General features: G+C 35.7%; 1 protein-coding gene across 1 annotated transcript in view; it reads right to left on the bottom strand.

Annotated features, from left to right (window-relative positions):
* Positions 1-21511, bottom strand: part of HGF (hepatocyte growth factor) — an 80455-nt gene that overhangs the window by 53146 nt on the left and 5798 nt on the right. Inside the window, exons 2-5 of the mRNA XM_079931981.1 lie at positions 19197-19362; positions 7292-7404; positions 5682-5796; positions 164-306 (exon numbers count right to left, since the gene is read on the bottom strand). Coding sequence (XP_079788107.1) covers positions 164-306; positions 5682-5796; positions 7292-7404; positions 19197-19362 — 537 coding nt within the window. The remainder of the gene's footprint in view (positions 1-163; positions 307-5681; positions 5797-7291; positions 7405-19196; positions 19363-21511) is intronic.

Here is a 21511-nt window from a genome sequence, read left to right on the forward strand (position 1 = left end):
TTTAAAACATCCTATAAAAATGCTCGAATTATGATCTATAGTTGCAATTGAATGAACATCATATTCATTGTGATTTGATTCAATTCTGTTAACCTTTAATGTGAGTTGCAGTTTTACACAAAGGGAGAGCAGAGTGCCCCACATGGCATTCAGGTTCATTTACCTTCTGAACACTGAGGAATGTCACAGACTTCGTAGCGTACCTCTGGATTGCTTGTGAAACACCAAGGTCCCCCTTCTTCCCCTCGAGGATTTCGACAGTAGTTTTCCTGTAGGTCTTTACCCCGATAGCTCGAAGGCAAAAAGCTAGTTTTAAAATGATAATCATTACAGTATAAGAGCATGCAACTTTTGGGGGGGGCTATTAATTTTACTAACTAGTGGGTATGTTTTCCCAAAAGTGGAGAAATCCTTTATTCTATCTCAGACCTCCATAGATATTAACTTGAATTCTGTCATTTCCATCTATGCTTAAGATACTTAAATTTTATAGACATTTACCTAACTGAATTCTCGTATTCAGCAGCCTTAAGAATGATTCATCTCTGGATTCACTAAGAGCCAATCATTCTAGAGCCTAATTGACATTGGTTGAGCCACAATTTCAAAGTTCCACTCAAAGGCAGCAAATGATTGAGGAAAGCCACTTAGGAGAGGACTGCAGAAACACTGCCCTAGACCTTGAAATCTCACTATTACACTGCTTATCTGAGATAATTATTTGTTTGTTTATTGCTTTTCTTATGAATGATAGCCCCCCATTTTTCTGCACAATTGAGAAATAGATTGATAAAGTAACAGGAACAAAGGGTCTAGAAACAAATTGAATCTGGACTCAAATTTCAGCTCTGTCTTACTAACTGGAAACCCCAGCGGGCAATTTAGCCTCTTTCAGCCTACTAGCTTACCTATACACTGAGTATAACCATAACTTATAACATCTTACACCTATGTGGTTGTTTTGAGAAGTTCAAAGAGATGAGAGAGTAATTGACACTTAATAAACTCCATCTGTTATTAAGCACACTCCACTTAGTAGTCTTTAGACTGTCATAGTAAAAAACAGAAATGCTTATTCTCGTTAAAAATTTTAAAAGTTTTCCCTGTGACTGGGGCTTGGTGCTTTCAGGTTTAGTTCATAATAGTTGGCCATTGCATGCAGACTGCAATATATTACCTTCATTTAAAATGTCTAATGCCCTGGTTATAATTTTGTTACCAGCACACAGTACTTCCACATAAGAGCAGAAGAGTTCAAAGCCCTTTTTATTCTTTTGTACTGCTTGTACCTTGGCCTCAATGATGCTGCAAGTGTCTGCTAGACTGCACACAAAAAAAGCATAAGTAAACAATATATATCTATAGGTAACATTAGTAAGCACTTCTTTTTGAAAATCCAGTTACATTTTCAATATTCAGTTCAATTTTTGCTATAAAGCTTAATTTCTACTTTTACTGACCTCTGAGATCTAAATGGTACTTAAATTACAGTGAAGTCCAAAGATCTTAGTCTCTCAGTAAATACCATTCAAATATGTTTCCTACCCACTGAAACCTCTAGTTAAGAAATAATCATTTTTGTTATGCTGTGGCATAAAATAAATATGGACATGCCTTGGGTACCAAGCAACATTTTGCAATGAAATTATTTAATTTGGACAGGAAATACACCAGAGTTAAGTGCTCAGAAAATGTAAATTATTGGTCAAAAATAAAGAGTCCAAGAGACTTACTACTAACCAAACATTTTCAAGATATCTATTAAGTATTATAAACATGAAATGCCAAAATGTCTTTACATAAAGAGTTTATATCCCTACTTCACTAGCACTTTAAATATTGGGGAACAAAAATTAGACATTACGTCTTATGACTGACAAAACTTATAATATAATGAAAACTTATCATGACTTTACAGTTCCTAACAGTAATTTTCAAAGGAAAAATAAGTCATCTTTTGTCTTAATTTTAGCCCCATTATTCCAGAATAATTTAAGATAATCTTTGTGCCATTGTGTGAAAATTATTTCCTTTCACTTTGCCAGTTCTTCAATTTTTCATACTAAATTTATAATGAAATACACATTTTTCTGATAGAATGGAAACTGACTTTTACTTTATATTTTTTTCATAAAGTACCACATTAATCAAATTTACCTAAGAAAATCCCCCTATAACTCTATTTTCTGAAAAAGCTTGGTATAGTATAGTACTGAAAATAAGTTATTGTTGATCACAAAAATCTACATTGTTGCCCCATACGTATCACTCGACTAGTATATGACACTAGCCCTTAGATAATTTACTTAACTCTTTGGGTTTTCAACTTCACTTACGAGATGAATGGAATGAATTAGATTATTATAAGCTCCTTCATTTTATATCATTTTATGTATTAAGTTTAAAAAACTAAATAATGATTTAACACATGTTAAATGCACACATATAAAATATCTACAGTTTTAGAGATTTTGTTACACACACACACACACACACACACACACACACATATACATATACACATATATACCTTTCCAGGGGATTTGTAAAGCAAAGAAGAAGCTGTGAAGAAGTAGCGAATGGGACTTCCCTGGTGGTGCAGTGGTTAAGGATCCACCTACCAATGCAGGGTACATAGGTTCGAGCCCCAGTCCAGGAAGATCCCCACATGCTGTGGAGCAACTAAACCCGTGAGCCACAACTACTGAGCCTGCACACCTAAAGCCCGTGCTCCGCAACAAGAGAAGACACTACTATGAGAAGCCCGTGCACCGCAATGAAGAGCAGCCCCCGGTCGTCACAACTAGTGAAAGCCCACGCACAGCAACAAAGACCCAACACAGACAATAATTAATTAATTAAAAAAAAATGAAGTAGTGAATGAATAAGTCAACAGTTTAGTAGGAAAAATGCAAGTAGGAAGGGAAAGAGATAAAGTAGAAATCAAAACTAGCTATAGTTAAAAGATGAGTAAAGTTTTCCCACTGGAGTTAATAAAAATGAAAAATGAAGAGAAAAATGTGTGCTGCTTCCCACAATTCTATATCAATGCATATCACATTCCTCTTTAGGACATGCAGGGTAAAGAGCAGTCTGGGTCATCTCTTCTCTTCAGTCTTTGGTGTATATGACTTTTTACCCCGATTAACTGGTTTTCTTTTGTATTCTGAAGTTTTCAGCCTGCTTTTCTTTAGTATCCCATACTTGACCAAGCGATGAAGCCTAGCCCTGATCTTTGCACTCTATGTGTTCATTCAACACATGTTTATGAGAACCTATTACACACACACACACACCCTGTGCCAGTCAATAGGCTCTGTAACAAACTTTTACTCACATATATACTATTTTTGGTTCTCTGTCCTTGTGAGCAAGGCTTTATTTTTAGAGAGATAAGTGAAGGAATATTTAAAATTGAGTTATATCCAAATATACTTTGAAACATAAATTAGATCTTCTGGGTGCTGGCCACCTTTTCTTTTCTTTTAATATGAACTGTGTTCATAGGAAACTTGATCCATTCCATCATCTGCTTCTTTAATGAATGCTGGGTGGCCAGTGAAGGATATAGATGTAGATATCAGGTCACCTGATTTTCTAGTTAAGCTTCTGTACTAATTTCATCATCTATCATCATCTTCCCATTAAGCCATTTGTAAAATATTTCAATTTAGGGAGTTGACAATAAATCACTCCTCTAGACAGATGTATATAGATATATATTTCTCTTTCAATTTTCCATAGAGTTAATCTTTAGTTAACACTTAAAAGTATTAACCTAGCATGTAGATATTCCAATAAGTTGCTAATTGATGAAAATGTGTTTCTCCCATTGAATAAAAAAAATTGATTAATGTACAAGGTCCTCTCAGCCCTAAAGCTTTATATCACAAGGAAATGTTTGTTGGTAAAATAGCTGATTGGACTGGGAAGCCAGTTCCCAGGGAGATCTATTTCACATGTACTCCTGTAGCAGAGAATGACAATCATAGAGAATTTGGGTTGAAATAAGACCTCTAGTAGGTCATCCAGTGCACTCTCCTCAACTAGGGTAGGATTGATTTCAAACGCCATTCCTTTGTTCATGAAAAACTTAGATCCATCTATTTAAGCAAAATGTTTTCCTCACTATGCAGGGAGTGACACCATGCAAATCCTTATGAGAGGACAAAACCAATTACATTGTTTTGTAATGTAAAGATAAAACTACGTTTTGGAGGTACTCATGTAATTCATAAGTAATGAATTTGGAAAAATTAGTTGTTTTCTGTTATTGAAACACTGTAAAGCTGATCTGCTTGGACACTTACTAGCTGTTGTTAACAAGGCCAAAATCACAGGTTTGATCCCAGTGTAGAGCAACCAACTCTTTTTGTTTTTATGTGGGCCAGTGAACTCCGTTTCTGTTTACTGAAGTAAAATCATCTTGCATAGTTTTGCCCCCCACCAAATGAATGAAATGGAATAAAAAGTGAATTCATCAAGCAAGTTACTACCTCTATTGCAAAAACAGGTCACAGCATGTATCCTACTGATTTGCTGGGTGTTTAAGGCCCTGGGGTTGTTAAAACATAGGATACAGAGTGACACTGGCTGGCCTCAGATTCTGGCCATACCACTTGCTAGTTGTGCATGACCTTGAAAAGTTACTAAGGGTCTTTGCTCTTCAGTTTCACCATGTAAAAAACAGAACTAATAAAATCACCTACTTTGTGGTTCTTGAGAGGATTAAATGAGATAAACCAGGTATACTGCTCAACAAGGTACTTGGCACATGGTAAACTAAGTCTTCCAATTCATCTAATAACCAGGGAGAGCTGTTTTAAACTACTTTAGTTCCTGTGAAAATTCTTTGTGAAATAAATCTTGAAAAACTCTGGCTATATATGGCTCTCTAGTGAGTAGATATCTATACTTCTCCTCCATGATGATTAAAATTCTCAGACTAATGAGCCTAATGAGCCTAAATAGCATTCATCTGTTATAATGAACACAATTCTTCTCTTCACTGTAGACATTTAATTTCCAAGGAATAAGAAGTTTTCTCTAGTCATTAGGCACTAGGTGAAATGGGAAAGTTGGTCAATCTGAGGCATGAATTTTTAGCAGAGGTTCTCAATTTTGACTGTGATTTAGAATCACCTGGGGAACTTTTAAAAAAATACTGGTGCCAAGTGATTCTGACTTAATTGGTCTGTGTTGGTGACCGGGTGGTAGGATTTGTTAAGGGCTTGTAGCAGGTGATTTTAATGTGCAGTCAAGTTTGAGAACCACCATGGTTAAAGAACATTTGGGCCCTGGTTATGTAAGATCAGAATCTGTTCCATCTCCAACTTATCACAGGCAACCTCTCCACTCCAGCTGCAGAGTGCTGTGCCTCTTCGCAGGCAAAGAGAGGGAAAAAATTTTTTTAATTATTTTTTTATTATTTCTTCCCAAACATCAAGATCTATAAATTGAGGTTTTGAGGTGAAAAAATGTTAGGCTACATCTTAATGATAATTTTTTTATTCTTTGGCTAAATAGCAGTTACGAATTCAGATAAGCTTTGGCCTAATACACTTCTGCAGAGTTGGCTAAATTATTATAGAAGTGTAGGATTATTCTGAAGCACTAACCTGGGATTGGTAACAAACCTATAAAAGAGAGGCTCTATCCTCTTTTCTTCATGCTATTCTTACCTGTGTTCGTGTGGTATCATGGAATTCCAGGGCTGGCATTTGATGCCACTTTTAGTGATAGATACCGTTCCCTTATAGCTACCTCCTTTACCGATGATGCAGTTTCTAATGTAGTCTATCAGAAGAAAGCAGAGAAAAATGCTATCACTATGTGTAACATATCTGCTGTGTATATTAAAAATAAAAATGATAAAATTCCATGCAAATCTTTAAGTAATGCTTATAAACCATCACAAATCATATTGAAATTTCTTGCCTAAAAGTTCTACTAATATTTTCAAAATAATACATTTCAGAGTAATCCAAAACAAAAAAGACCATTGAGGAGTTTTAATTTTGTGAGTATATACCTGGATAACTGTAGAGATTAGTCTACCTACTTAATGTAGATTATTCTATATACTCAACTGGACAGGCAAATTTAATTTAGCATAATGATTTGCTCAAATTCACAGGCCATTTTAAGAACATATTAAAAACAAAAATTTGTAAACCTATATTGACTTCAAAAAGTTACTTTAAGATAATGGAAATAACTGATTTGTCTTTATATCCGTAAAATTGTGTGGGTTTTTGTGTATGTGTGTGTATGTGATAATTACATTATGCTGATTATTATTTTCATATTTTTGCTAACAGATCAGCTGCTAAATTATAGGACAATCAAATTGAAACAAGCTGTATATTTCTATCCAATAATAGTATATACAGTTGTTAGCAACCTAGAAGATTAAAGATGGTTTTATACTAGATTATGAATTATGTTTAGGATTTACAGAATTATTGGGGTGTATAGAGATCATCTTATTTTCTAACATGAATTAATTTTAATTTCATTTAAACATTTTCCCTATTAACAAAGAAATGTCTGTGTATATTACTAAATACCTAAGTTTAATAAAAAACACAGTATGATTTAAGAAAACATTAAAATTGAAATAAATAGTATTATCATAAACATAATTCATGATTATTATTTTGTGTAATGAGAGATTTATTCTGTAAAATACACATTTAGTAAACATTCTTCAATTATTTTATTATTATAAATCCACTGTTGAACAAAATACACACCTTGTGAATATAATATCAAACTACCGAAGTAGACAAATTAATAATATAGTCTCAATTCTTTCAAAGATTTTTTAAAAGTATGTAACTAGGAATAGATCCAACTAATTTTTCAAAACCTCCACGTTTTGTTGTTATCAGCAATCATCACTATAACTTAGATTAATTATCCAAAGTTATTAAAATTTAGAATACTTTAGTAAACTCAAAATTTGCTGTTATATAAAATGTCTTAAACTAATAACTTAAGGTGGCACTTTCTAAAACGACTGTGGAGAATATCAGTTCCGGGAGATGTTACTAGAAATAAACAAAGAGGGGAGGGATAATCTAACTATGGAAAATTTGGGAAAAGCTCTCTTTAAAGTACCATACTGAAAATAGTCAAGGCAGTAGTGTCATCTGTCTTAATAGATGAATTGACTGCATAATAGATCCATGATATAATGAAAAAATCAGTTAGAAAGTGCACTGTGGCAGGCAATTACATATATTTTATACTGGTTTCATTACGAAATATTTAGGGAGAAGGAAGTTACCTTTGTTTTCATAGAGGTCAAATTCATGGCCAAACTCCTTTTTCACTCCACTTGACATGCTATTGAAAGGGAACCAGAGGCATCGCTTTCTTGCTTTGTCAAAAACAAAGGCCCTGAAAAAAATATCTGAATGAAAAGAAGGAATACTACTATTTATACAGTTTTTAAAGAATAGGCACCTGGTTTAAACAAGGAAGGCAATATAAAAACAGACGCATTATTACATATACAGAAACATGAGGGATATTTGAACCTACCATTTTGCTAGCCATATAAGACAGAACAAAATTAAATTTTTATAGGTGTAGATTTAAATATCAGATAGAATAAAATTTGAAATGTTCTCATGTTATTCTCAATGACACATAGAAGACTGAGGTCTTCAACAAGCAAAATCAATATATAGCACAACTACTTGGAATATTTCTGAAGACTTTATTTTTTTTTGTAAGTACACAGCAAGTTGGAAGATATTTTTGCAGTTATATACAAATTATTATATTTGAAATATCATGATTAACTTCTAAAGGTTGTAATTGTATAAAGCACATTCTAAAGTGACATGTCCTAAAATGCATTAGACAAATCACCACCCCAGGAGATTCTCCAGCAAAGAAGGATCTAAAATCAAATGTTTGGGAAATTTTGCATATCCCTTCTTGGTGAGTTATAAAGCATTTAAGCTTATTAAAGGCGATGAAAATCCTGCTCTTAGGTAACTTTGCATAAGTCAATGTTTCCTAAATGGATTTGCTTGCATAAGCATTTTTAATTTAAATAAAAAACTAATATCAGAGAGAATACAGTTTTGATATATCATCTTGACAAAAGTTGCTGAAATGTGTTAACTCCTAAAATTATCATTCCTATAGCTAAGTATTACATTGGTATTTTCTTGCTCACTAAAAAAAGTATTTCTAAAGAAAAATGATAAATACAAAAATCCCTTAACTGAGAATATAAAGTACTTAAAATTTTCAACACATTAAGTGTTACCATTTCTAAAAATACAGGAAATAAAGTTCGAATTCTGAACTATTTTCTTTCCATTAAGAAATAGTATTAAAACTCCTTCTTAACCATGTTCATGCTAATTATAATGTCACCATGTATAAGCATCTACTTAAGAAAAACACATAGATTTTCTAAGAATAAAGATTTTTTGCTTCCAAAAAATATATATATTTTATATATATATAATATATATATTATATATATATACTATTTTAACATCTTTATTGGAGTATAATTGCTTTAAAAAAAAGATTTTTTGCTTCCAAAAAATATATATATTTTATATATATATATAATATATATATTATATATATATACTATTTTAACATCTTTATTGGAGTATAATTGCTTTACAATGGTGTGTTAGTTTCTGCTATATAACAAAGTGAATCAGCTACATGTACACATATATCCCCATATCCCCTCCCTCTTGCGACTCCCTCCCATCCTTCCTATCCCACCCCGCCAGGTGGTCACAAAGCACAAGCTGATCTCCCTATGCTGTGCGGCTGCTTCCCACTAGCTATCTATTTGACATTTGGTAGCATGTATATGTGCATGCCACTCTCTTACTTCGTCCCAGCTTCCCCTTCTCCCATGTCCTCAAGTCCATTCTCTATGACTAAGCCTTTATTCCTGTCCTACCTCTAGGTCCTTCATAATTTTTTTTTTAAGATTCCATATATATGTGTTAGCATACAGTATCTGTTTTTCTCTTTCTGACTTACTTCACTCTGTATGATAGACCCTAGGTCCATCCACCTCACTACAAATAACTCAATATCGTTTCTTTTTATGGCTGAGTAATATTGCATTGTATATATGTGCCACATCTTCTTTATCCATTCATCTGTTGATGGACACTTAGGTTGCTTCCATGTCCTGGCTTTTGTAAATAGAGCTGCAAAGAACATTGTGGAACATGACTCTTTTTGAATTATGGTTTTCTCAAGGTATACGCCCAGTAGTGGGAATGCTGGGTCGTATGGTAGTTCTAGTTTTAGTTTCTTAAGGAACCTCAATACTGTTCTCCATAGTGGCTGTATCAATTTACATTACCACAAACAGTGCAAGAGTGTTCCCTTTCTCCACACCCTCTCTAGCATGTATTGTTGCAGACTTTTTGATGATGGCCATTCTGACTGGTGTGAGGTGATACTTCATTATAGTTTTGATTTGCATTACTCTAATGATTAGTGATGTTGAGCATCCTCTCATGTGTTTGTTGGCAATCTGTATATCTTCTTTGGAGAAATGTCTGTTTAGGTCTTCTGCCCATTTTTGGATTGGGTTGTTTGTCTTTTTGATATTGAGCTGCTTGTATATTTTGGAGATTAATCCTTTGTCCATTGCTTCATTTGCAAATATTTTCTCCCAATCTGAGGGTTGTCTTTCCGTCTTGTTTATGGTTTCCTTTGCTGTGCAAAAGCTTTGAAGTTTCATTAGGTCTGAGTTGTTTATTTTTATTTCCCTTTCTCTAGGAGGTGGGTCAAAAAGGATCTTGCTATGATTTATGTCATAGAGTGTTCTGCCTATGTTTTCCTCTAAGAGTTTTGTAGTGTCTAGCCTTTCATTTAGGTCTTTAATCCATTTTGAGTTTATTTTTGTGTATGGTGTTAGGGAGTATTCTAATTTCATTCTTTTCCATGTAGCTGTCCAGTTTTCCCAGCACCACTTATTGAAGAGGCTGTCTTTTCTCCATTGTATATTCTTGCCTCCTTTATCAAAGATTAGGTGACCATATGTGCATGGGTTTATCTCTAGGCTTTCTATCCTGTTCCATTGATCTATATTTCTGTTTTTGTGCCAGTACCATACTGTCTTGATTACTGTAGCTTTGTAGTATAGTCTGAAGTCCAGAAGTCTTATTCTTCCAGCTCCATTATTCTTTCTCAAGATTGCTCTGGCTATTCAGGGTCTTTTGTGTTTCCATACAAATTGTGAATTTTTTTGTTCTAGTTCTATGAAAAATGCCATTGGTAGTTTGATAAGGATTGCACTGAATCTGTACATTGCTTTGGGTAGTATAGTCATTTTCACAATGTTGATTCTTCCAATCCAAGAACATGGTATATCTCTCCATCTGTTTGTACATCTTTAATTTCTCTCATCAGTGTCTTATAGTTTTCTGCATACAGGTTTTTGTCACTGTAGGTAGGTTTATTCCTAGGTATTTTATTCTTTTTGTTTCAATGGTAAGTGGGAGTATTTCCTTAATTTCTCTTTCAGATTTTTCATCATTAGTGTATAGGAATGCAAGAGATTTCTGTGCATTAATTTTGTATCCTGCTACTTAACCAAATTCATTGATTAGCTCTAGTAGTTTTCTGGTAGCATCTTTAGGATTCTGTATGTATAGTATCATGTCATCTGCAAACAGGGACAGATTTACTTCTTCTTTCTTATTTAGATTCCTTTTATTTCCTTTTCTTCTCTGATTGCTGTGGCTAAAACTTCCAAAACTATGCTGAATAAGAGTGGTGAGATTGGGCAACCTTGTCTTTTTCCTGATCTTAGTGGAAATGCTTTCAGTTTTTCACCATTGAGGATGATGTTGGCTGTGGGTTTGTCATATATGGCCTTTATTATGTTGAACTAAGTTCCCTCTATGCCTACTTTCTGGAGGGTTTTTATCATAAATGGGTGTTGAATTTTGTCAAAAGCTTTCTCTGCATCTATTGAGACGATCATATGGTTTTTCTCCTTCAGTTTGTTAATATGATGTATCACATTGATTGATTTGCATATATTGAAGAATCCTTGCATTCCTGGGATAAACCCCATTTGACCATCGTGTAGTATTGTGCTGTTGGATTCTGTTTGCTAGTATTTTGTTGAGGATTTTTGCATCTATGTTCATCTGTGTTACTGGCCTGTAGTTTTCTTTTTTTGTGACATCTTTGTCTGGTTTTGGTATCAGGGTGATGGTGGCCTCATAGAATGAGTTTGGGAGTGTTCCTCCCTCTGCTATATTTTGGAAGCATTTGAGAAGGATAGGTGTTAGCTCTTCTCTAAATGTTTGATAGAATTCGCCTGTGAAGCCATCTGGTCCTAGCCTATTGTTTGCTGGAAGATTTTAATCACAGTTTCAATTTCAATGCTTGTGACTGGTCTGTTTATGTTTTCTATTTCTTCCTGGTTCAGTCTCGGAGGGTTGTGATTTTCTAAGAATTTTTCCATTTATTCCAGGTTGTCCATTGTATTGGCATACAGTTGCTTGTAGTAATCCCTCATGATCCTTGTATTTCTGCAGTGTCAGTTGTTACTTCTCCTTTTTCATTTCTATTGGTTTGAGTCTTTTCCCTTTTTTTCTTGATAAGTCTGGCTAATGGTTTATCAATTTTGTTTATCTTCTTAAAGAACCAGCTTTTAGTTTTATTGATCTTTGCAATCATTTCCTTCATTTATTTTTCCTTCATTTCTGATCTGATGTTTATGATTTATTTGCTTATACTAACTTTGGGTTGTTTTTGTTCTTCTTTCTCTAATTGCTTTAGGTGTAAGCGCAGGTTATTTATTTGAGATTTTTCTTGTTCCCTCAGGTAGGATTGTATTGCTATAAACTTCCCTCTTAGAACTGCTTTTGCTTCATCCCATAGGTTTTGGGTCATAGTGTTTTCATTGTCAGTTGTTTCTAGGTATTTTTTGATTTCCTCTTTGATTTCTTCTGTGATCTCTTGGTTATTTAGTAGTGTATTGTTTAGCCTCCATGTGATTGTATTTTTTAGAGTTTTTTTTTTCTGTAATTGATATCTAGTCTCATAGCGGTATGGTCGGAAGAGATACTGGATACGATTTCAATCTTCTTAAATTTACCAAGGCTTGATTTGTGATCTGAGGTGTGATCTATCCATAGAATGTTCCATGAGTACTTGAGAAGAAAGTGTATTCTGTTGTTTTTGGATGGAATGTCCTATAAATATCAATTAAGTTCATCATGTTTAATGTGTCATTTAAAGCTTGTGTTTCCTTATTTATTTTCATTATGGATGATCTGTCCATTGGTGAAATTGGGGTGTTAAAGTCCCCTACTATGATTGTATTACTGTCGATTTCCCCTTTGTGGCTGTTAGCATTTGCTTTATGTATTGAGGTACTCCTATGTTGGGTGCATAAATATTTACAATTGTTATATCTTCCTCTTGGAGTGATCCCTTGATCATGATGTAGTGTCCTTCTTTGTCTCTTGTAATAGTCTCTATTTAAAGTCTATTTTGTCTGATATGAGAATTGCTACTCCGGCTTTATTTTGATTTCCATTTGCATGGAATATCTTTTTCCATCCCCTTACTTTCAGTCTGTATGTGTCCCTAGGACTGAAGTGGGTCTCTTGTAGACAGCATATATACAGGTCTTGTTTTTGTATCCATTTGGCCAGTCTATGTCTTTTGGTTGGAGCATTTAATCCATTTATATTTAAGGTAATTATCGATATGTATGTTCCTATTACAATTTTCTTCATTGTTTTGGGTTTGTTATTGTAGGTCTTCTCCTTCTCTTGTGTTTCCTGCCTAGAGAAGTTCCTTTAGCACGTGTTGTAAAGCCGGTTTGGTGGTGCTGAATTCTCTTAGCTTTTGCTTGTCTGTAAAGGTTTTAATTTCTCCATCAACTATGAATGAGGTCCTTGCTGGGTAGAGTAATCTTGGTTGTAGGTTTTTCCCTTTCATCACTTCAAATATGTCCTGCCACTCCCTTCTGGCCTGCAGAGTTTCTGCTGAAAGATCAGCTGTTAACCTTATGGGGATGCCCTTGTATGTTATTTGTTGCTTTTCCCTTGCTGCTTTTAATATTTTTTCTTTGTATTTAATTTTTGATAGTTTGAATAATATGTGTCTTGGCATGTGTCTCCTTGGATTTATCCTGTATGGATCTCTGCCCTTCCTGGACTTGATTGACTATTTCCTTTCCCATATTAGGGAAGTTTTCAACTATAATCTCTTCAAATATTTTCTCAGACCCTTTCTTTTTTCTCTTCTTTTTCTGGGACCCCTGTAATTCGAATGTTGGTGTATTTAATGTTGTCCCAGAGGTCTCTGCGACTGTCCTCAATTCTTTTCATTCTTCTTTCTTTATTCTGCTCTGTGGTAGTTATTTCCACTATTTCATCTTTCAGGTCCCTTATCTGTTCTTCTGCCTCAGTTATTCTGCTATTGATTCCTTCTAGAGAATTTTTAATTTCATTTATCGTGTTGTTCATCATTGTTTGTTTGCTCTTTAGTTTTTCTAGGTCCTTGTTAAATGTTTCTTGTATCTTCTAAATTCTATTTCCAAGATTTTGGATCATCTTTACTGTCATTACTCTGAATTCTTTTTCAGGTAGACTGCCTACTTCCTCTTCGTTTGTTTGGTCTGGTGGGTTTTTACCTTGCTCCTTCATCTGCTGTGTATTTCTCTGTCTTCTCATTTTGCTTAACTTACTGTGTTTGGGGTTTCCTTTTCACTGGCTTCAGGTTAGTAGTTCCAATTGTTTTTGGTATCTGCCCCCAGTGGGTAAGGTTGGTTCAGTGGGTTGTGTAGGCTTACTGGTGGAGGGGACTGGTGCCTGTGTTCTGATGGATAAGGCTGGATCTTGTCTTTCTGGTGCGCAGGACTGCATCCGGGGGTGTGTTTTGGGGTGTCTGTGGACTTATTATGATTTTAGGCAGTCTCTCTGATAATGGTTGGGGTGGTGTTCCTGTCTTGCTAGTCGTTTGGCATGGGGCGTCCAGCACTGTAGCTTGCTGGTCGTTGAGTGGAGCTGGGTCTGAACATTGAGACAGAGATATCTGGGAGAGCTCTCACCAAATGATATTACAAGTGGCCTGGAGGTCTCTGATGACCAATGTCCTGAACTTGGCTCTCCCACCTCTAAGGCTCAGCCCTGACACCCAGCTGGAGCACCAAGACCCTGTCAGCCAAACAGCTCAGAAGAAAAGGGAGAAAAAAAAGAAGAAAGAAAGAAAGTAAATAAAATAAGTGAAGTTATTAAAATAAAAAATTAAAAATATTATTAAAATAAAAAAGTAATTAAAAAAAAGAAGAGAGCAACCAAACCAAGAAACAAATCCACCAATGATAACAAGCACTAAAAACTATACTAAAAAAAATGGATAGACAGAACCCTAGGACAAATGGTAAAAGCAAACCTATACAGACAAAAATCACACAAAGAAGCATACACATACACACTCACAAAAAGAGGAAAAGGGGAAAAAAAAAAGAAAAAATATATATATAAAGGAAAAGAGCAACCAAATCAATAAACAAATCTACCAGTGATAATAAGCTCTAAATGCTAAACTAAGATAAACATAAAACTAGAAACAAATTAGATGCAGAAGACAAACCCCAAGTCTACAGTTGCTCCCAAAGTCCACTGCCTCAGCTTTGGGGTGATTCGTTGTCTATTCATGTATTCCACAGATGCAGGTACATCAGCTTGACTGTGGAGATTTAGTCCTCTGCTCCTGAGGCTGCACAGAGAAGTTTCCCTTTCTCTTCTTTGTTCACACAGCTCCTGGGGTTCAGCTTTGGATTTGGCCCTGCTGCTGCATGTAGGATGCCCTCTGGCGTCTGTTTGTTGCCCGGAGAGGAGGGGCTTAAAGGAGCAGCTTTAAGATTAGGGGGCTCTGGCTCACTCAGGCTGGGGGGTATGGAGGGGTATGGAATTAGGGGCGAGTCTGTGGTGGCAGAGGCCAGTGTGAAGTTGCAACAGCCTGAAGTGCACTGTGTGTTCTCCTGGGGGGAGTTGTCCCTGGATCTCAGGCCCCTGGCAGTGGCGGGCTGCACAGGCCCCTGGGAGGGGAGGTGTGGATAGTGACCTGTGCTCACACACAGGCTTCTTGGTGGCAGCAGCAGAAGCCTTAGCGTTCCATCCCCATCTCTGGTGTCCATGCTGATAGCCACGGCTCGCGCCCGTCTCTGGAGCTCATTTAGGCGGTGCTCTGAATCCGCTCTCCTTGCACACCATGAAACAATGGTCTCTTGCCTCTTCGGCAGGTCCAGACCTTTCCCCGGACTCCCTCCCAGCTAGCTGTGGCGCACTAGCCCCCTTAAGGCTGTGTTCCCGCAGCCAACCCCAGTCCTCTCCCTGTGATCTGACCTCCGAAGCCCGAGCCTCAGCTCCCAGCCCCCACCCATCCTGGCGGATTAGTAGACAAACCTCTCTTGGCTGGTGAGTGCCGGTCAGCCCTGATCCTCTGTGCAGAAATCTCTCCACTTTGCCCTCCGCACCCCTGTTGCTGTGCTCTCCTCCACGGCTCCGAAGCTTTCCCCCTCCGTCACCCACAGTCTCTGCCCATGAAGGGGCTTCTAGTGTGTGGAAACCTTTCCTCCTTCACGGCTCCCCCCGCGAGGTGCAGGTCCCGTCCCTATTCTTTTGTATCTCGTTTTTCTTTTTTCTTTTGCCCTACCCAGGTACGTGGGGAGTGTCCTGCCTTTTGGGAGGTCTGAGGTCTTCTGCCAGCGTTCAGTAGGTGTTCTGTAGGAGTTGTTCCACGTGTAGATGTATTTTTGATGTATCTGTGGGGAGGAAGGTGATCTCCACATCTTACTCCTCTGCCATCTTGAAGGTCCTCCTCCAGATCATATATATATATATATATATATATATTTTTTTTTTTTTGCGGTACGCGGGCCTCTCACTGTTGTGGCCTCTCCTGCTGCGGAGCACAGGCTCTGGACGCACAGGCTCAGTGGCCATGGCTCACAGGCCCAGCCGCTCCGCGGCATGTGGGATCCTTCCGGACTGGGGCACGAACCCATGTCCCCTGCATCGTCAGGCGGACTCTCAACCACTGTGCCACCAGGGAAGCCCCAGATCATATATTTTTGAAAGCACATAATTTTCTTATAATTTTATGTAGTTCAAATTAGTCATTTATTTCTTAACATTGTAACAACTTTTAAGTAATTTTAAATAAGGGGAAATAACTTTTATAAAACAAATATTAAAAAGATGTTATAAAATTAAAGTATTTTAACTATTATTTTATATTTTTACATAGTACATTTTATTCTATATCTAACTAACTTCAAAAATTATATGTATAAACTTTGTGCTTTGATTTACACGTAGACATTTTGAAATGTCCACCTACAAGAACATTTTACAGTTGAAATAGTATTAAAGAACAAACATAAAAGTCTGTTTTTGCAACTGTGGCAGAATAACTTGAAAAGAGAAAAACTAGCTGATAATATATTTGAATTTTGATCTGGTAGATAGTAAACTTATGCAATACATGTAAAATTTCCTATATCCCTATTGTAGGGTGTTGGGGGGAGAGTTAAATAACCTTGAAAGCACGGTAATTAGATAAAGAATACATATGAAGATAATTAAACGAACATCTAAAAAGAAATTTTAAAATTACAGACTCAAATACCTACTAGTTAACATTAAAATAAAAATGTACCACACATATATAAACTACTACTTTTTTTTTCAGTAATATGGCTTTGACATGAGATTGCCTTGCAAGTGACTCATAAGCCCCATCAGGAACATTTGAGATTTGCTTCTGTGAATACAAAGGTGATTCCATCTGGAAAGTGGGTGACAGGGTTTCCAGTTTGCTGATTTCATTCACCCTTTTCTCTCATTCCGTTACAATTCCATATACCCTCAGAAAATTGTATTTGCTTGTATCATTTTACACCTCCATATGGACTGGATCCAAGCTGACAAATTCCATGCGTTGCATATCTTCTTTGAAGTTTGACTTTAGGAGTCTTTCTCTTAGCCTTATTTTAACTATCATCTTCCTTTCAATAATTTATTTTGTTGAGTTGTTTATGGCAGAAGGGCAATTCCAGTACCAGTTACTCAGTCATGGTTAGAAATTTTCATCTCTTGAGTCAGTTCATGTACAATAATTTTTTTGAAACGCTTAGAATCAGGCATTCTGGTCATCTTTCTCATCCAGCAAAAACCAACTTCAGTCTCTATAAAGTCAATATTGTTGATACCTTCTCAAGAGGAAACAAAATTTGAGACCTCCACCTTATGCCCACTGAACCACAGATGCTTTCACACAGCATTGTTGGTATTTTCCAAACATTTTAGTGTGTTTGCCACTGTCTTTCAATGATTCTAGTTCATGTAACAAGTCCTCAAAAAGATCTTTAATTCATTAAGAACCTACTTTCAGCGTATCACAAGTATGTCCATTCAATTCTGAATAAGAAATGTATTTAGTGATTCCAAATAAGTATGTATATATATTTAGGATACACAAGTGTGAAGGATGACACCATTTCTGAGCAGAGAACTTTAGCTGTACATTGGTATTACTACATGTGGTTTTCTGCACAGGTTGCCATAAATTTGGAGACTAAATATAACTCAACCAGAATATGGTTGAAAAGCATGAAACCTCATATATATGGGATATGTAAAGTTCTATTAATCTGGTCACATATGTTCTCCAATGCAGCAAAATCATTTTAGTTTCTCCTAAATAAAACAAAGGGAAAGCTGTTTTGTTTGGGTTTTTTTCTAGGCATAAGGCTGACTAATGTGAAAATCGAGGCTTAGCAATACTTTCCTTACTTGTGGATCCAGAAGAGTGTATTTTCAAAGTTAAAAATCAACAATGAGATGTGGTTCTTCCATTCCCTTTGCCCTGCCCTTCTAACCCTGAAAGGGGAAAATACAATAAATCCAACCTCCTCAATTGCCAGAAGAACATCTCCATAAATCTACACAGCTGAGTTGTTGATTGAGAGTAGTTTTCTCTAATTTATTTTTTTTTAATCTCAAGGCTTTTCTAGGAAAGTCAGGGAAAGAAGGAATTATCATAAGAATTACTTGGAAAGTTAATTCCCCACTCCCAGTGCCAGGAAATATCTCCCTGAAAGTGGCAGTTTGGCTATAAAAATACTTCCAGAGGAGATCTAAATGAATAGAAAAGAGATAGTCTTTCCTCCTGCTAAATCTATTGAAGAGCTCCTCTAACCATGTCCCTTCTCCTCGGGCCCATAACACTTACTTCTCTGAGAAAGGCAAGACGAATTTAGGACCTCTTGCCATGACATTACTAAAATCTGTGTTCACATTATGTGTTAACTACCTAAATGTAATAGAGTAGAATTCAAAAGTGACAGGATACCATGTGCACTCCTGTTAAAGTGGGATGAAATAGGGAATAAAAAGGTGGAAAGTAAGTGTGGGGAGGGAATATTTATGAAGAACTAGGAAATGCATTTTCTTCTGGCAATTTGGAAAACTATTCAGATGAAATTGTCACCTTCATGGCCCAAAACTCCAAGTTTTATCCTTTGGCATACTGGCAAAGTTGTAAGGAATTTTTCCCTGGGAGGTCACAGAGAAACTTTCAAAAGATAAGAAAACTCTCCATTTGAGTCCCCTCATGCCTCTTTGAATTGCCCCAACACTTTTCACCTAAAACTTCATCATCACTACCCGCTAACTTCTTTTAAACAGTCCCTCTAGTTTTTTTAAACTAATTATCTCAATGTTTTTTATTTACATCCCTAAAGACAATGATACAAGTTGCAGTAAGTTTTGGTTGTTGGCCAACTTCTATTCTGAAAATTCCTCCACTCCTCTTGTAAGAAAAAAAAAAGTTTACTCTGAATATTGTAAAATATTAGAGAGATAAAAAGTTAATCTAATTGAATTTTAGTTCTTAAAGTTCAACTGTTCATAAGATGAGAAAATATAAATTCCATAACTAAAGCCACTGTGGATTCTAAAAGATCTCAGTTTATGTGTTCTCCCTTACTCATATTTCCATCAAATAGAGCTAAGTCTGCTGTTGCAATGAGTTAAAACTAAAATCAAGCTTACAATTTTAAGAGTACATTGCATTGAATACAAAAAAGATGATGATAATGAGTCCATGCTATATTTGGAAAATTATTCTAAGAACGAAATGAAGCAACTTACTTGCAAGTGAATGGAAGTCCTTTATTCCTAATACATCTATTGGCACATTGGTCTGCAGTGTTCATTTTTTTTGTTTTTATCTTCAGTAATGGGTCTTCTTTAATTAGAGTAGTCTTTGCTGACTTTTTGAATTCATGAAGTGTGTTTCTTCTTTTCTTCTGTCCTTCTATTAATAATAATATTTTTTTAAAAACATAGGGGAAAAGCTTTTAAGGCTCATATAGAAAAAAATATCCCTAAGAATCATCTATGAGGTAATGATTTTATCTGACAACATACCAGACCTCCAGGGGTTGGGGGGTGGAGTAATGTGGGTAATGATACTCTCAGATACTTAAGAGCAAGAGAGGAATAGTTAATCAGTGAAGAAAAAATAACTTCACATACAGAGTCATTCATCTACATTCTTTCAAATGAAGGATGCTTTTAAAAATTAGGACAGAGTTCACTCTTAAGAAATAAATAACATGGTATTCTCCAAACAGTATGAAAGGAAGTGCCAGGACATATCATATCATGCTCTATAATTAAATCTGTCATTTCCTTCTACAATTGGTCCTTATGTAAATTATAGTACTAATTAGATAAGCCAAGTCAATGACAGGTGAGAAACTTCTCACTAAAAATGGTGCACTGGGTAAATTCTTCTGACTTGGTCTTTAAAGTATTTCATACTATTCATATTCTAGCCCTTTCATTTCCTACATAAGTGTTTTCTGTGCTTTTGGGCACTATTTCTCAGTATCACTGAAGTGTTTGTTTTGAAATCAAGCCAAATGTTGTAAATCAAATGTATGTAAAACTTCATCCTTTAATGTAGCAATATCATTTTTCTTCATCAAAGTATTGTACCAGGCCCCTAGATAGCATGAAGCCTCCTATTAAAAAGCTGAAGAGCAAAGCTAAAACATCCCAAGAGACTTAATCTTATGGATAACTTCAGAATATGAAGAACTTGCTTCTTCATTCTTAATTTGCCCAAAGTTACCTGGTTTCTAATGATAATCATCTCTTCACAATGAGGATCAAATTGTCTAAGAGACTGCAGCTGTTGTAGAACAAGGATGGATATAATTGTGCCCCTCCCCTGCCTGTCAATTCATTTGAATACCCTTATAACAAAGGCAGTAATAATACGTACATTTTTAAGATATGAAACCAAGACACGGGAAAGTTGATGACTTAGAAGATCTGATTGAAAATCCAGCTGCCTGGCTTCAGAGCCCCCACTCTTAAACACGTATGATGCCATCTCTCTCTAAGACTTGCTAAGAAAGCATGTGGAAATAACGGCTTGTAAACAGTTTCTGAAGATTTGCTTAAAGCTATCAGTAGAGAAGTGACTTGGACGGCAGAACAGGAAATCAATTCTTGTCTTTAAACGTGGTGAAACGTGCCAAGAAAAGAGGGTGAAAATTTTTCTGCAGAAAATTTGGAAATATGGCTTAACAGAGTGAGGTACCAAGAATGCCATCATACTCTTAGGTCTGCCAGCAACCACTGGCTCCAGTTGTTTTATTAAACATGGAGATGCTACCCATTAATATCTATCCTAACCTGAAGTCCACAGTAAATAAGAGAAAACATGAATTCCTCTAAATTTTGGTTCTCTATAAAACTCCAGAACACAATCCCCAAAAGACTGGTACTAATTTCTGTAATAACGCTTTCATTTTCTTTTCTTTTCTTTTCTTCAACTTTTCTTTGCCCTATAAGATGGAATGGCTATGGTAGAACAGGTATAATTTAAAAGACATCTTAACATAGAAATTCAGTCAACCAAATAATCCTTCAACGTGTTATTTATTGAGTGTGGACCAAACGCCTTGCATAACGTTGGCAGACTGATGATAATTCTGGCATTCTTATTGACTTGCCAAGTGACTTTGTTTAATTACCTTAAATGCTAATATCCCATTACTCAATTTACAAAATGAAAGTTATATTATATGTGAACTAAAAGGAGCTATTTAAACTACAATCATTTGGAAATCAATTTGGGTTAAAAATGTTATGAATATGCAAAGTTTTAGTTTTGTTTTTGAAATTTCATCCTTTAATTTCTGGCATAAGAGAAGAAACCGTTATTCTCCCAAGCAAAGAAATGGTATTAGTCTTTTCAAATTTTGGTTTCTGCCACAGGACCATGTTAATGGGAGATACGTTTCTCCACTAAGAGTTTCCACTTCTTTTGACATTAGTGCACTCTTTCTTAGGTGCTGTGAAATGTTTCACAGCATAAAAATCATTTGAGTTCCTGTATAAATTGGAATACTTCTCAGAAACAAATAGTGGTTAATGGACGCAGAAAATCT

This window comes from Stenella coeruleoalba (assembly GCF_951394435.1).
Source record: "Stenella coeruleoalba genome assembly, chromosome: 9".
Lineage (NCBI taxonomy): Eukaryota > Metazoa > Chordata > Mammalia > Artiodactyla > Delphinidae > Stenella > Stenella coeruleoalba.